This window comes from Tachypleus tridentatus, chromosome 6, assembly GCF_004210375.1.
Source record: "Tachypleus tridentatus isolate NWPU-2018 chromosome 6, ASM421037v1, whole genome shotgun sequence".
Lineage (NCBI taxonomy): Eukaryota > Metazoa > Arthropoda > Merostomata > Xiphosura > Limulidae > Tachypleus > Tachypleus tridentatus.
This window is the reverse complement of record NC_134830.1, coordinates 59,483,330-59,497,606: the sequence shown is the minus strand read 5'-3', so window position 1 is coordinate 59,497,606 and position 14,277 is coordinate 59,483,330. Positions and strand designations below refer to the sequence as shown.

The 14,277-nt window shown below is 30.0% G+C and overlaps 1 protein-coding gene and 1 long non-coding RNA gene across 5 annotated transcripts; one reads left to right on the top strand and one right to left on the bottom strand.

The window, feature by feature from the left end:
* Nucleotides 1–1,205: 1,205 nt before the first annotated feature.
* LOC143252632 (sepiapterin reductase-like) lies at nucleotides 1,206–13,917 on the bottom strand. 4 transcript variants are annotated; one of them, XM_076505039.1, is made up of 4 exons: nucleotides 13,597–13,917; nucleotides 10,623–10,772; nucleotides 9,279–9,350; nucleotides 1,206–2,072 (listed from the first exon to the last, which is right to left on the bottom strand). In XM_076505039.1, exons 1-4 carry the CDS (start codon nucleotides 13,664–13,666, stop codon nucleotides 2,068–2,070), a joined length of 297 nt encoding a protein of 98 aa, XP_076361154.1. In that variant the 5' UTR covers nucleotides 13,667–13,917; the 3' UTR covers nucleotides 1,206–2,067. The 4 variants fall into 4 exon arrangements, 3 of the variants coding, with proteins under 3 accessions (XP_076361154.1, XP_076361153.1, XP_076361155.1); XR_013029084.1 differs by lacking the exon at nucleotides 1,206–2,072 and having other exon boundaries at nucleotides 7,186–9,350; nucleotides 13,124–13,910; XM_076505038.1 differs by lacking the exon at nucleotides 1,206–2,072 and having other exon boundaries at nucleotides 7,186–9,350; nucleotides 13,597–13,906.
* Nucleotides 4,176–7,057, top strand: LOC143252634 (uncharacterized). The gene is made up of 3 exons (XR_013029086.1): nucleotides 4,176–4,279; nucleotides 4,483–4,552; nucleotides 6,966–7,057. It is a non-coding gene; the product is annotated as an uncharacterized LOC143252634 (long non-coding RNA).
* Nucleotides 13,918–14,277: the final 360 nt, after the last annotated feature.

The window sequence follows — 14,277 nt, the reverse complement described above, 5'->3', positions numbered from 1 at the left end:
TCAAGTTATTATGCATTCTAAAGAATTTTCATACCAGTATTTGGCTAGTCAAATATAGCACAACACAGAAACATTTCGTTATAAAAATATTTTAAGAAACATCCAATAACCAACGTAAGTGAACAAAATAGTTATCAGCTATCAGGAAAACGAATCAAGCAGTTACCTTTCGTAGCTGTAATTTGTATCATATTGCATCTATAAACAGTTTCAGGAAATATTTCTTTTATGTTTGAAGTTAAGCACAAAGCTACACAATGGGCTACTGTGCTCTGTCACCATAGGTATCGCACCCCAGTTTTTATCGTTTTAAGTCCACAGATGTACCCTTTTGCCACTGGTGGGCCATCTTTTGTCTGTCATCACCTAGCTGTGGTACTGAATGAAAAGTTCTTTGGGCAGGGACTTGTTGGTAACTAAAGATTCTAAATGATATTTCTACTCACCCCTGATTTTCAACCTGAAGTAGTCAAGTTGGGATAAATGCAACAACAATCAAAAAACCTGCAGATTAAGTGATTTTTCTAACATATTTTAGGCCAATCGATTTCTGATGCTTTGCCAGCTTTCATCATTTTATATCACAATATTTAAGGTATTATACTGCATATATAAATTGTATTTCAGGTAATCTTTTCTCTCTCATTGACCAGTCCTAGTATTTAAAGAAACTCTAAAGCCCTTGTATTGAAAGTAGAATGGCATAAAATAAGGCTTGATTTCAGAAGCATCTAAGTGACTCTTGTTCTGAGAAAAAGCTTGCTGAAAAACATATCAAAATATATAAAGTTACAATATATTATTTGTTAAAGATCAAAAAGCATCTCCAGTTTAATTTATATTTGAAAAATCATGCACACAAACCAATATTAATTTACTTAAGTCTGATTTTATTTATATAAACAAATTATGTATAAAAAAGTCATGAATAAACCATGAAAATTGTTTAACAAATTTTAGTACACGATTGTCTTAAATTTTATTCTATACAAATTTTAAATTGAACAGCATCTAAATTTAAAAATAACTGTTCTTAATTCGAATTATTTTTTCTTGAATAATTTCAAACTCTTCCTCTACTTTTTTTTATAATTTATGTACATTTTAATAATTTATAACTTTTTTATAATTTATATATAGTCAAAATTGTAAAGATTCAAGTTCTGATGTATCTATTTAGAAGAAATTAAAACCACAATAAGATATTGCTGAAATATGGTTTTTATTTTCAACTGATTAACTTATTTACCATCTGTCTTTCCTTCTATGAAGTAATTGGTTTACTTACTTGACAAAAAAAAGGAAGAAAGAAAATCTCCAATCTTTCCCCTGCTCAATTAAAAGAAATATAATAAAAGACAAGAACCAACCTTCTTGATTGCATGTTAAGGTTCAACAGTTTTGTCCACAGACACTTATGTTTCAAAATAAAATTATTTAGAACAGATACCAAATGCTACTTTCTCTAATATTTTAGAAGTATATACACACAGCAGGGTCATATACAGTATGTTAAACACAGAGATTTAACTTCACTGAGCTATTAACAGTTGACATAAACTGCCTGAGCTTCAACATGCATGATTACTTCTTTTATCAACAACCTGTATACCAAACAGCTCCCAGTCAAATAAAACTTACTTCACAAAACACACACACTGTGATAACAGAATGATTTATTTTCACACTACAATCCAGTAGGTGTTGTGTGAGTCCAAACAGGAAAGCACATTCCCCTGCAGACAGGTAATGTCCTTCATTTTTTATCTACTAATAAACAAAATGGCCAATTATAATACAAGAGAATTGTACAGATATCACATTATATATAAAGGTTAAAGATACACAACACATCTTACAAGCACAAATAGTAAGAACATTAAATAACAATACTAATAGTAAGATGCTCAGTAAATACAGATTAACAAGTTTGATACTGGTAAGCCTTCACGCTTCACTTTCATTCATGCTGGCTTCATCTCCTAATATTGGAACAATGAGATTGTCCTTGGGCATTAAGTTATACTTGGTGACAAAAAAACTGTGAACTGTCGACAGAGGAAGGTGTCATTCTGTCAAAACAAAATAAAAAGTCTGTTCTCTTAAACTCTTTTATACACTCAATCATTCATTCAAGATCGTAATGACAGAAGAGAATCATATAAACTGACATATTACAATATAAAATCAGTGGAAGCTACTGATACTTTCTGATATGTTTAAAAAATAATAATTAAAGCATTTTATCATTTCGATTGAAAATAAGTCTAATATTTAAATACAATATTAGTACAGATCAGTGCAATAGACAGACTTGATCTCTGAAGGTAATTTTAAGCATTATCATATTTTTTCATCCTCTGTCTTGCAAAAATTTGCCTACCGTTGTGTTTGTAAAATTATCTTGGTCTCTTTATCAAGTTCTAACAATGACAGTAAAAAAAAAGTACAATAACACTGTTTTCAAAATTAAACCAACAATTAAAATAAAACAATCCTGAGATACCACAGCTAGTTGTTTTTAATTATTATTATTATTTTAAAACAAACAATTTTCCTGCAGCAGTACATGTGTAAAATATCTTCAAGAGAAAATATGTAATAATTTACAAACTGGAAAGTACACTGCAGAAAACTTAACGTGCAAATTATAAAGAAAGATCAAGCTGGTACTTGTATATCAACTTCTAGTTTTAATAACAAACAATACTTTTACAATGAAACAAATCTTATATTTTGTTCCAGTTATGTAAATGTTGATTTTTTTTTACATACGTTTGTCAGGCTTACATAAACACATACCTGTATTTCACTGGATATACATCCCTCTTCAGTGACTACCACAACACAATCACAAATATATTACTGAAATATAGTCTTCATTTATCTTTCATTTCACCACTTGTGCTGTGATTTTGATTATTAGTAGAAACATCTGAATTATTAGAATTATTATGGTGCTCGAATCCAATATATGGCCTTAAATATGTATCTCTTTTATATTACACTGAGAAAAATATCCATATTTTGAATACTTAGTGCACTTGTAGTGTAGGACACTTAGTCAATCAGTTATACTGATGTCCATTTATATAATATGTATTTCAGGACATTTTTCAATTTTTTACTTTGATGAAATATAACTTGTCCAATAAAATTATGAAGTAAATGAAAAACGTTAACACCACCAACAGTGTTTGCACTACTGAGATTTCTTCAACCAAGGTTAATAATATACCTTATTACTAACTTAATAGACAATATTAAAGGCATGCACATATCAGTGAATCTCTCTTCATTTATATTTGCAAATATGAAAAACTATATTACTTGTGATAACTGTTTTATTAAAGAAAAGCATTTGATTTTACAACTGTTTAACACAATTTGTACTGTACCATTAAAAACGAAATAGAAATCCTGTGACACTATTGAAAGTGCTCGGGTTACAGGGTTTCTATTTCATTTGTACAGGACTGTGATATATTGGCTAACATTTCTTCTTTACAACCTCATGGAAACACTAATGTTGCTGTTAGGTGCCTTACAAACAATGTTATGCACATTTGGTTATTAAATTCAAATTTTAAGTGCGTTTTTTTTCTGATTCTTCTTTGCATAAGAAAAACTACATGCACATGGTGAATCACAAGCACATGCTCACTTGCACCCTCGAATCTCATGGGTGCTTAGAATTATGTTTTATGACAGCTAAAAGTAACAATACGTCTACTCTTTAATATTAAAAATATGTGTATTTTATTACCAGAATTGTTGATTTTATCACACTACACAATACTAGTATGTTCAAGATACCTGGTCACCATACTTGTATCATTAATAAACACTCTTATGGATGCTTTCTTTTACTGTTTGATCTCTTAGTGTTGTATCCTTATTTTTGGTACAGATGTTACAACAGATGGAATTCTTATATGTATTCTCTTTCTTCTTGATTTTACTGCCTTTGGCTGCCATCTTCTCTGATAGCTTCACAAATAGTCACAATTAATTAAAGATATTTACTATACTGCCAGAATCATTTTTATAGATAACACATTTAAACTTTGCTCAGGAGTATTTCAAGTTGTGATATGACATGTGATTCAATATGGCTTTTCAATGATGTACATGCAACCACACAATAACTGATAAGAGCTGACAAAGTTAACCTGAAGATAACCTGAGAAGGTTGAAATGTTGTTTTATGCTTATCAACTAAACTAGCAGTTTTGTGATAACTTCATTTCAAGTGGGTTTCTCGTCATTAAGAAAGTGTGTAAGTGTAATTCTTACATAAAAAAAAAAGAAAGAAAGAAGAAAATAATAATCAAAAAAAGATTTTTCATGGAAAACAAAATAAATTTTTAAAGCATGATATTGGGTAACATAAGTTTCCTAGCATCAAGTTATTTCAAAATCTCATCATTACTTTACACTTGTAAATTACAGATGTGTTTCACTAATATTTTTTTCTCTTAGGGTGACTGCTTTAGATGTCATTAACTTTGCAACAGCATATGGAAATCATCCCAATGAATACATTTCAAAGGTAGGACTTAGGAAAAAAAAAAAGTGGTACACAAAAACCTGTATTAATTTAAATTTTATAACTTTTAGCTTACAAGTAAAAATCTAATAACAAAAACATTTTTATTTGCTACTGTAATTTTACTGTTTGCAAACAATTTAAAGTTTACACTGACTGGGACAACAGTCATAGAAACACATTTTATTTTAAACCAATTTTCTAAAATTAACAATCAGAGGGACAGAAATCATCAAAACCCAAGATTAGTTGTGTTGAAATATAAAGCACATTTAAATTATCCACTGAAGTTGACCTTACTATGCAGAAATTGATAACGTAAGCTCACCTCAAAAAAACAATTTATTTTTGAAAATATTTTCAGAGGTGGGCGTGATTAGGAAAATGATGTGATGAGGTAAGTATTTAAGGAAAATAAACAATTACATAAATAATTGATTATTTACAGGACTTTCATGGTTTGTTTTGAGTTTTCACATGAAGATTTCTCCACACAGTAAACAGCTCTATTTAAAACTAACGGACTACAGGTTAAGCCTGAAAAATACACTCTACTGTTATAGTGGCATGTGAAAAATTGCTATGTAGCACAGTTTCATTATTTTTAAACCACTCTGAATAATGGTAGCATTAAGTTATATAATACAGGGCAAGAATGTAGCAAGTCCTGGGTGTTTACAGTTTAGTATTTTAAAGTCAGTTTTAGTTATGAATGCACATAGTTTATAATTGACAAACAGGCAGTAGTAAAAGTGTGCAGAGAAACATAATTTAATAAAATATTGTCAACTCCAACATATACCTGTTTCGAAATTAAATCAATATAATCACCACTTGGACTTGATCTGTGTTCTGCTATGAATCATCCAGGACTGTTAATGATCTTACTTTTGTAGAGAAAGAAATTTTTGTTACATATTTTATTCAGAACTTTAACCCTAACGACAACATCCCATCTGGGGTTCTATACTCTTTCATAACAGATGATCGGCCATTCTTCCTTTTGAGCTTCTTATCTAAGTGCAGCTGGCTGAATTGAGTCTGTCCTTGAACAATGTTGCTGTCTCCACTGGTCATCCCATCTCACCATGGCTTATTACCATACCTACCTGTGACCTTTCTTTGAGTCTTCTGAGGAAGATGGGCACTCCTGATTGGAATTACTGTCTTCTGTGTTTCCTCTGCAGAAGATCTTCCAAACCATTCTTTCATTCCTTTTTGTATGTATTGTTTCAAATGCAGTAACTCTGTGGGATCTGCTATCGTTTGTTGTGACTCAGTGGTTGCTCCCAGTTTCTGTGCTTACTGCCGAGATATATGTCATTTCTTTTGCCCTGGATCATGTAGAAGCTATGCAGAACATAAAATGTGCTATTTACACTAACTCTCTTAGTTTTCTACTGCCCCTGGAATGGCTTAGCATCAGTTTTCACTCTTTCTTATCAATATTCAACAACTGGGTCATTTTTCTTTATCTTGTGTATGTATCCATTTTTTCTGGCCACATTGCTATTCACAGGAGTGAGATCACTAACACCTTGGCAAAGTCCACCTGCTCTGGTATCAAAGCCATGCCTACCCCTACCTTGAAGGCTTGGCTTTGTGCCAGTTGGAAGTTGACTTGGAGTGAGCAACATTATAACAAGCTTTTCCAGATTAAACCTCCCATTCTTCATTTTTCTTTTTTTACACATTAGTTGATTGAGTGAAAAGTCTCAATTACTGTAATAAAGTGTAACTTCTTTAATAAAATATTAATTCAGACATTGTTAAAAGTTACAAAACAAAAGCAGAATTGGCTTTGTTAAACGATATGTTTAGTGAGCGTTTCATTGGAAAAAATACTGGTATGAATTAGGCCTGTGTAGGGTTCAAAGTGATATACATTTTATTAACCATTGACAGTAAGATGTTTATAAACTGTTACACTATGTAACACAAATTTTGTTCCTGGATAATACGTGTTATTTCTTAATTGCTTTTGTGACCTGGATAATTAAATTTAGAAAGTAACCTATTTTATGCATAAAAATGGGCAAATTTGCACATTTTCATTTACATAAGGTCTAAATAAAACTACATATGAATCAAGATTTACATGTATTTATACTAAAGTTATAAAAAATGTTTAGAAGCGAGTATGTTTCTCAAAATTTGTGACTGTAATATGAATCACTTTTTCACGTATCAGTTGTACAACATAGTCTCCCATCATTTTTTTTATTCCCAGGTCACATAAGCAAAGTTTAAACAAAAAAATAGGTCTTTTCCATATTACCATAGGCATAAGTAATTGGGAAATAACACTTTCTGCCCAGGAACAATATAAAAAAGTAAACATTTTGTTAGATAGTGTTATTAATGAAAAGTTTGTATTCATGCTCTTCATTTAACTGTTCTCACATTTCCTGTGCAGGTTTGATGAAGAATGACAATCCATACCAACGATTTAAGTATCACAATGCAACAGACAAGTGTTCTTCACTGTAAGTCTGATTCCAATTAATTTGCATGAAATATATTTCATACCACATGAATTAAACAGATAAATATTTTAATGAAACAAGAAAGCAGGCTTTCTTTATGTCTTGGTGGGTTATAACACATATTTTAGCCAAGCCACTTAAACAAAATCATTTCAATGAAAGCAAGCATTTATTGTGCACACACATAGTAATACACTGGTTCATACATTATTTATTAACATTAACTGTAAAAGGAAAAGGAATATTTCATTCATGGGTAATGAAGACACCCTTTGTGTCTAAGAACCAAATAACTGATTTTGTGTGGTCTTAATAGTTCATCAGTACATTATTAATTAACCACCAATTTAAAAACACATTAATATACATGCAGTCAGCCAATCACAAGTATAATCTTCAAGCAGTAATTAAACATTATTTCATGTACAATTCATGACATAATGTTGTCATTACTACTAGTTACATGTAAATTTATATAAATGTAAATATATCTATCTCTGTGTATACCTAGACAACAAATAACAGATTTGCAGTTCAAAGTTACATATCCATATTACTGTATGTAGTGAAATATTATTGTCACTTAAGTTGTTTTTGTTTTTTCTATTTGAAACAATTTCCATTTTGACATTCAAAATGTTTTCTCCAAATAAACCAATTATGTTACTGTAGCAGTGTTACAAAGTCTCACCCAAAAAAATATGTAGTGCTACTGTTAAAAAACGAGGCGATTTCTTTCGAAACAAACACAACAGATGTTCAAAACTACTCTCTCATGGCTTTTCCTCAAAATGGACATTTGTGCGGCCTTATTGGAAGATATAATGTGTTAATTAGCTAGGCCAGTAACTTCATGGTTATGGGTGTGTTTTGTGACTGAACAGGAGGAGGGAAGGATGATTCTAACATTGTACACTATTCACTGGCCCAGTATATCACAAAAACATCTCCTTTGTGCCAGTCTACTCAGAAAAATAATCTTCAGTATTTATTACAAGTGCTGTAGAGTAATAAGAGTAATTCCACTGCATATTTAAGTGAGCCTTAAACATTTCTAAAAATCAAAAGCCTCAGTACCAGCTTTCAACAGACAAGCACATAGTATTGACAATATCCTACTCTTTTTTTTTTCCCCTTTAATATAATGTGTAACAGATGGCATCACTTGAGTTCAGATATCTGAGCTAGAGGCCAGACTATTAATTATTTACTTTTAAAGCAAAAAGGTTAACAAGAGAGACTGAAACACCAAGGAAATGAAACCAAAAAAGTGTAAAACTAACTACAAATCTAATAGGAAGAAGGATAACAGTACAGAGTTAACATAAAAGCGGTTGGTTAAACAACGTTTTGTGTTGAATATGATACAGAGGAGGAATAGTCCATTTTGACAGTTCATCACAAGTGGAGTGAACTTGTTTACCAAGCCAATACTCCCACACAAGCTAAACCTAACCAAATCTATACAGTCATAGATATTAAACATTACTCAGATATGTTACATATAATAACTTTACACCAATGTGTCATTTTCATGAATACACAGCAATATGTATTAATATAGATAAGTGTAATGGGTGGCAAACTTAAATAAGGAAAGAAAAACGTTAGAGAATAACAACTTTGGCTGCAGTGTATGGTCAATAAAATCATTATAACAATTTATTCTGTTTGTAAACCTTTAATAAAGTGTATTTGAAGTGTAATTGTTTCACAATAAACATACTTTTAACAGCTATGAACATGAACAAGCTTTTTTTTTTAAATAACCAAAGAAGTGGAAAATTGTTTCAAAAGCATCGACATAAAGTATTATAAATTTAAGTCTTTAATTATGTATTTCTTATTTAGTTAAGGTATAAAAAACAAGAATTATTCACTGAAATAAAATTTTGACGTTTCTTTTCTCAGAAATTACAAGTTATAAATACCTCAATTTACCAGTCTTAAACTATAACTGGCATAATTATCCTAGTAAACAACATACTTATCTCATCTTTAATATGTATTTTCTTTTGTTTTTATCAATATTTATCATCACATTAATCAAAACGACTATAATCAATTTCACTAGTACATTCAGTGTTATCTTGTCTGGTTTGAAAAAGTGGTTATATATATTATGTAACTTTACTAATGTATACACATTAATATTTGGCAGCCAAAGACACAACATTCTGTGCACTGTATAAAAATTTACAACTTCTCAAACACATCTACATAGTTTCCAGACTTAAACTTGCCTTCCTCCAGAACAGTGAACAGCCGAGCCACTGTAGTTTCGCATTTTAAAACTTTTCCTTCATTGGAAAGTTCTGGAAATTAAATGATAAAAACTGAGTTATTATATTTAGGATATATTAAACTAACAGGTAAAATTTTATTAAAGAAAAATACTTAAATCACTAATGATAATAAATGAACCAAATAGTTTTTTTTTAATATCTTTTTTGTTTAGTACATAAACAAAGTTATCATAGTGATAGAAAGAATCAAAAACAGTGAATTGTACATTTAAATATATGTTAACAAATAACATTTAAATAACTATTCCTAGATATATTCATCGAAAGAAAGAAAATCACAATTAGTGTATACATCTAAAAATTTCATTTAAAAATAATAGAATAAGTAAACAAAGTTTTTCGTGTTAATCAATATTAAAATTATGGGATTATTATCAATTTCTCATAATAACAAAATATTTACATAAACATTAACTAAAGGTTAACTTGATATACCATTTTTACCTATAATAATTAAGATACACCAAATTATCAGTTCAGTGTTCTTACTGTTAGTGATTTATATAACATAATCTCAATAATATCTCATAAGGTTTGACCAGCTAGTGAGATTTAGGTTTGATTTAAATCGATATCAAACAGCATTTTGAGCAAACACTTTTTTTTTCTTGGTAAGCCTCAGCTAATAATGACTAGTAAAAAGCACATACTTGAAGCATTGACAAATAAAAGTTGTTTACTTTGGTTGTATTATTCTACTTATTTTTTCTCATACCATCCATTAATCTAACTTTAATCTGACCTCACTGTGTGCCTTTTTGGACCTCAGTAAAGAAAAACTAGACTACTGGGACCATAGCTTTTGTTGCTATTACATAGTACACATATGAGAATAGGGCAAAAATATTAAGTTGAAAAGTTTGAAAACACTGTTTTGTATATATCACATTTTCTTGGTTTTAAAATAGAAATAATAATTATATGCATGGATATGAAACTCAGGTTAGGTTAAACTTTGGCATGTTTATTCAGTAAATATTGCACACAATACAATTTACTTTTATAACTATGCTCCTTTATTGGCAGGTTCTTTTAAATTTTCTAGGGAAAATAATTCAACATCCAATCATAATGATGAAAAATTAGTTTATTTTCTCCTTTAATATTCCTATAAGCTTAAACACTGTGGTAAGTTTTGGGCCAAAATTATAGCCATGATAACAGTACTACACTAACAAAAAAGTCAAAGTGATTGAACGAGCACAACAGATAACGCAGATCCAAATGCTTCATTAAAAAACCATAGTGACAGATTTGTTTTATGGTATAGACACAATTTACTTTGAATGAAAGCTCTGACTTCTGGGAAAGCATGTTCAAGTATATCCTTCATCATATCTGTTTCCAATGGTCCTGGCCCATAACAAATAACATTCAAACTTGGGTCTTCCTGGGCTAGAACTTTGAAATACATGTCTCTGGCAGCCTTTCCTACAGTGTGCAAAAAAAAGTATATCAATGAATATCACAATTTAAAGCATATAAATAATTTATCTTAAATATAGAATACCAAAAAACAACAACTATATTAATTCATTGGCTCAAAAATCATGGAAAACAGTATTCATTAAATGCTTTGTAAGAAAGATAATACTATCCAACAAAACATTGTTCAACATTAATGATTTATATTTGATGTATTTCTGAAGAAATATGTTGCATATGTTTGCACTAACATAATCAAACACAATAATATAACTGACAGAAATCAACCATATGATCTTATATATTATATTATCAAAGTTCAACCATGAAACCATTAACAAGCACTATTTTAAATATTTACATGCCTAAAACTTTAACTTGGATTTGTATCTAGTATATAAATCAAAAATATTTATATCTTATATTGAATCCAATAAGAAACTCCAAAAAAAATTCTATTTTATGCTGTTTAGATTAACATCAAAATTAGACTTTTAGTCATTGATATGTGGATCAACAAGTCTTGGTGATTTTACTGTTAAATTCTGAGTTCTGAAACTGTAACACTGGGAAACCTAAAACTGATAATCCCTTGGACCAGACAACTTTCATCATTGAGTTTTAAAGGAACTTAAAGATTTTATTCATGAACTGCTGGCTAATATTTTTATTAAGAAATTTCCCTGACTAATGAAAGAGTATCAGAAGACTGGAAGTTGGCTAATGTCAGTACAGTAATTGAAGATGGTGATAAACATTGTACAGGCAATTATAGGACAGTCAGTCTTACATCAGTAGTTGGAAAGATTTTGTAGAGTATGATTAAATAAAGATGCATTTCAGAGGCATTTACAGTTGTTTGATACATTGTTAAAAAGCCGGCATGGTTTCACTAAAGGAAAGTTGTTTGAGAAGGTAACTACAAAAGTTGATGAAGGAAATATTTTAGTTTTGATTTACCTTGCTTTTCAGAAAGTATTTAATAAAGTGTCTCTCACAAAAGATTTGTTACAAAACTTACATCTGTAGGTGTAGCAGAAATGTTATTAATCTGTATAGAAAATGACTGGAAGGTATAAAGCAGAAAGTAATAAAAAAAATGGAGTTACATCTGACTGGTTCACAGTTACAAGTGGTGTGCTTCAGGGAACTGTGCAGGTACCTCTGTTATTTATGATCTATATTAATAATGTTGACTCAGGAATGGTAAAAAAAATAAAAAAATTGAAGTTTGCAAATGGCTTTAAGATTTTTGTGGTGGCTAACTGTATCAGAGATGCTGCAGACTTACTGGGAGATTTAGGTCATATCATGCAACAACATGATAGATGTTGTTTAACTGTGTTAAACATAAGGTGATGCATGCAAGTTTTCACAATTCAAATTATTGTTACAATTTAAATGGGAATACCTTAAATACTGTGTTTGTAGGAAAAGATCTTGGTTATGATAAGAATACCAATTAAGTCATCTAAACAGTATACTGTAGCTATACATAGAGCTAATACAGAGCAAATTAAAATGGTCATTGTTTAATGAAAAATATAACAAATAAAGAATGTAACTAGAACTATTTGTCCATTTTTCAAAATAATATAAACTTTGCTTAAAAATGTATTTTTGTCATAAAAGTTGTTAAAGTTTCAAAAACTGAACATAAAAGCACTTTTCATTAAATTATGAGAGTATGGAAAAGATACTATGAATTTCTTACTTATATAAAAATATAATTTTATAGGCAAATTATTGGCTAAATATATTTGAATTACATACAGGCATATATATGTCAGACTTTGTTCTCATGTTTAATCTAAAATAACAGCACCACAGTCATACTTGTAATACCCTTTCCATACTTGTTTTGTAGCCTAACGTTCAGAACAACATTTTTAATACACAGATTAGCTTTATTTTTAAAGAATGTATTTTAAGTTGAAAGACAATTTTATTATAAGATACAAGATGTAGATTTCTTTTATAATGATCACAATTTTATGTTCATATATTTAGTGTACTTTACACAGCAGAAAAAATGTTTACTTTGGACAAATTTTAAACGTACACTGAACTTAGCTATTATTTTTAATGAAGGATATGCGTAGTTGTTCGTAATTTAGTCTGTTGTTTTAACATTTTCTTTGTATGTCTTATATTATTACTAGATTCAAAAAACCCGAAGTTTATAATACAGAATGTCATTTTTACCAGGATATCATCGACATATAAACATTGATTCTTACTTTCATAACATTAATATTAAATACCTATTATTCGTATTTTTTTGGTTTTTTCTTCTATTCTTAAAAAATTAATACATAATTGAATCTAGTTTAAGAAATTACCTTATATAAACTTACCTGAACAGTAAAGGGCCCAGCCATTAACAGCTTTTTTTGTGATGCTAAAGAAGAAATGTTAATTATGTGTCGAAATTTAGTTTTATATTTAAGAATCTTTTCAAGGAATACTGAGGTTAAAACTACAGCCGAGTTAAAATTTAAGTTAAAATATCTTGTTATTTCATCACTGTCTTTAAATGATGAAGCATGCCTGGATATATCACCAATGGTACCGGCATTATGAATCAAAAATGCTTGATCAATTTTCACTGGGGAACTTTCTACACATTGACATAATTTGGCCAAAAGCTGTTCCACCTCTATTGCAGAAACTGTATTCAAGTCCATTGGTGCTGTTATTACTTGTGTTTCTTTACCACATTCTTTAATTAATTGCTTTGTTCCTTTTAATCCGTCTTCACTTCGAGCAATCAATGCAATAATCGAATTTCGCGGTAATTTCTTGATTAAGCTTAAACTAAGTACTCTACCTAATCCTCGACTTGCACCGGTAATTACGCAGAGAGAAGGAATCTCCCAATTCACTTTTGTTGCGTTCATTTTCTGCAGTTATTAACACGTTTGCTAAAGAAAACGTTAAGGATTGCTAGTCACCTTTATAGGAGCACAAGTGACTGTGTTCCCCTTATCTATTACCAGATCTCAAACGAACTCTAGAATTACTTGAATAGCGAAATGCTGAAGCATTTAGTGCTCATTCGTTTATCAGGAATCAGGCTTATTAATATTCGTAAACATACTTATATTAAAAACTTAACACTCGTGATATAGAAATACGAGCACTTGCGGTACGTAAATCAAATCAAATGAGCTTCTGAAATGTTAAGTCTCAGTCATCTTGACGTCTTTCTCATGACATGATTAATTAATTCCTTGCTCATTTTTGTCAGTGTTTTTCAGAACACTGTTATTATTTTATTTTGTTGTTGTTTTTTACTTTTTAAATGTTTGAGTTTCATAAAATTTCTTCTTTTCGAGAATAAAGGGAAACGAATTTAGAAAAAAAACATTTTTTTCATTCATTCATCTTGAATAAAGTTTGACCTTTTTTCACTTGGCCAGGTGGCTAAGGCACATGACTTCTAATCCAAGGATCGCGGGTTCGAATCCCTGTCACACCTAAGATACTCGCCCTTTCAGCCGTGGGTGCG

What these genes read in the sequence shown, in the direction of transcription:
- LOC143252632 (XM_076505038.1), bottom strand. Translation starts at nt 13,666, where the DNA reads ATGAACGCAACAAAAGTGAATTGGGAGATTCCTTCTCTCTGCGTAATT. An exon ending in CGGTGCAAGTCGAGGATTAG is followed by an intron (nt 10,773 to 13,596) that starts GTAGAGTACTTA and finishes TGCACACTGTAG; the next exon opens with GAAAGGCTGCCAGAGACATG. An exon ending in AGTCAGAGCTTTCATTCAAA is followed by an intron (nt 9,351 to 10,622) that starts GTAAATTGTGTC and finishes TTTAATTTCCAG; the next exon opens with AACTTTCCAATGAAGGAAAA.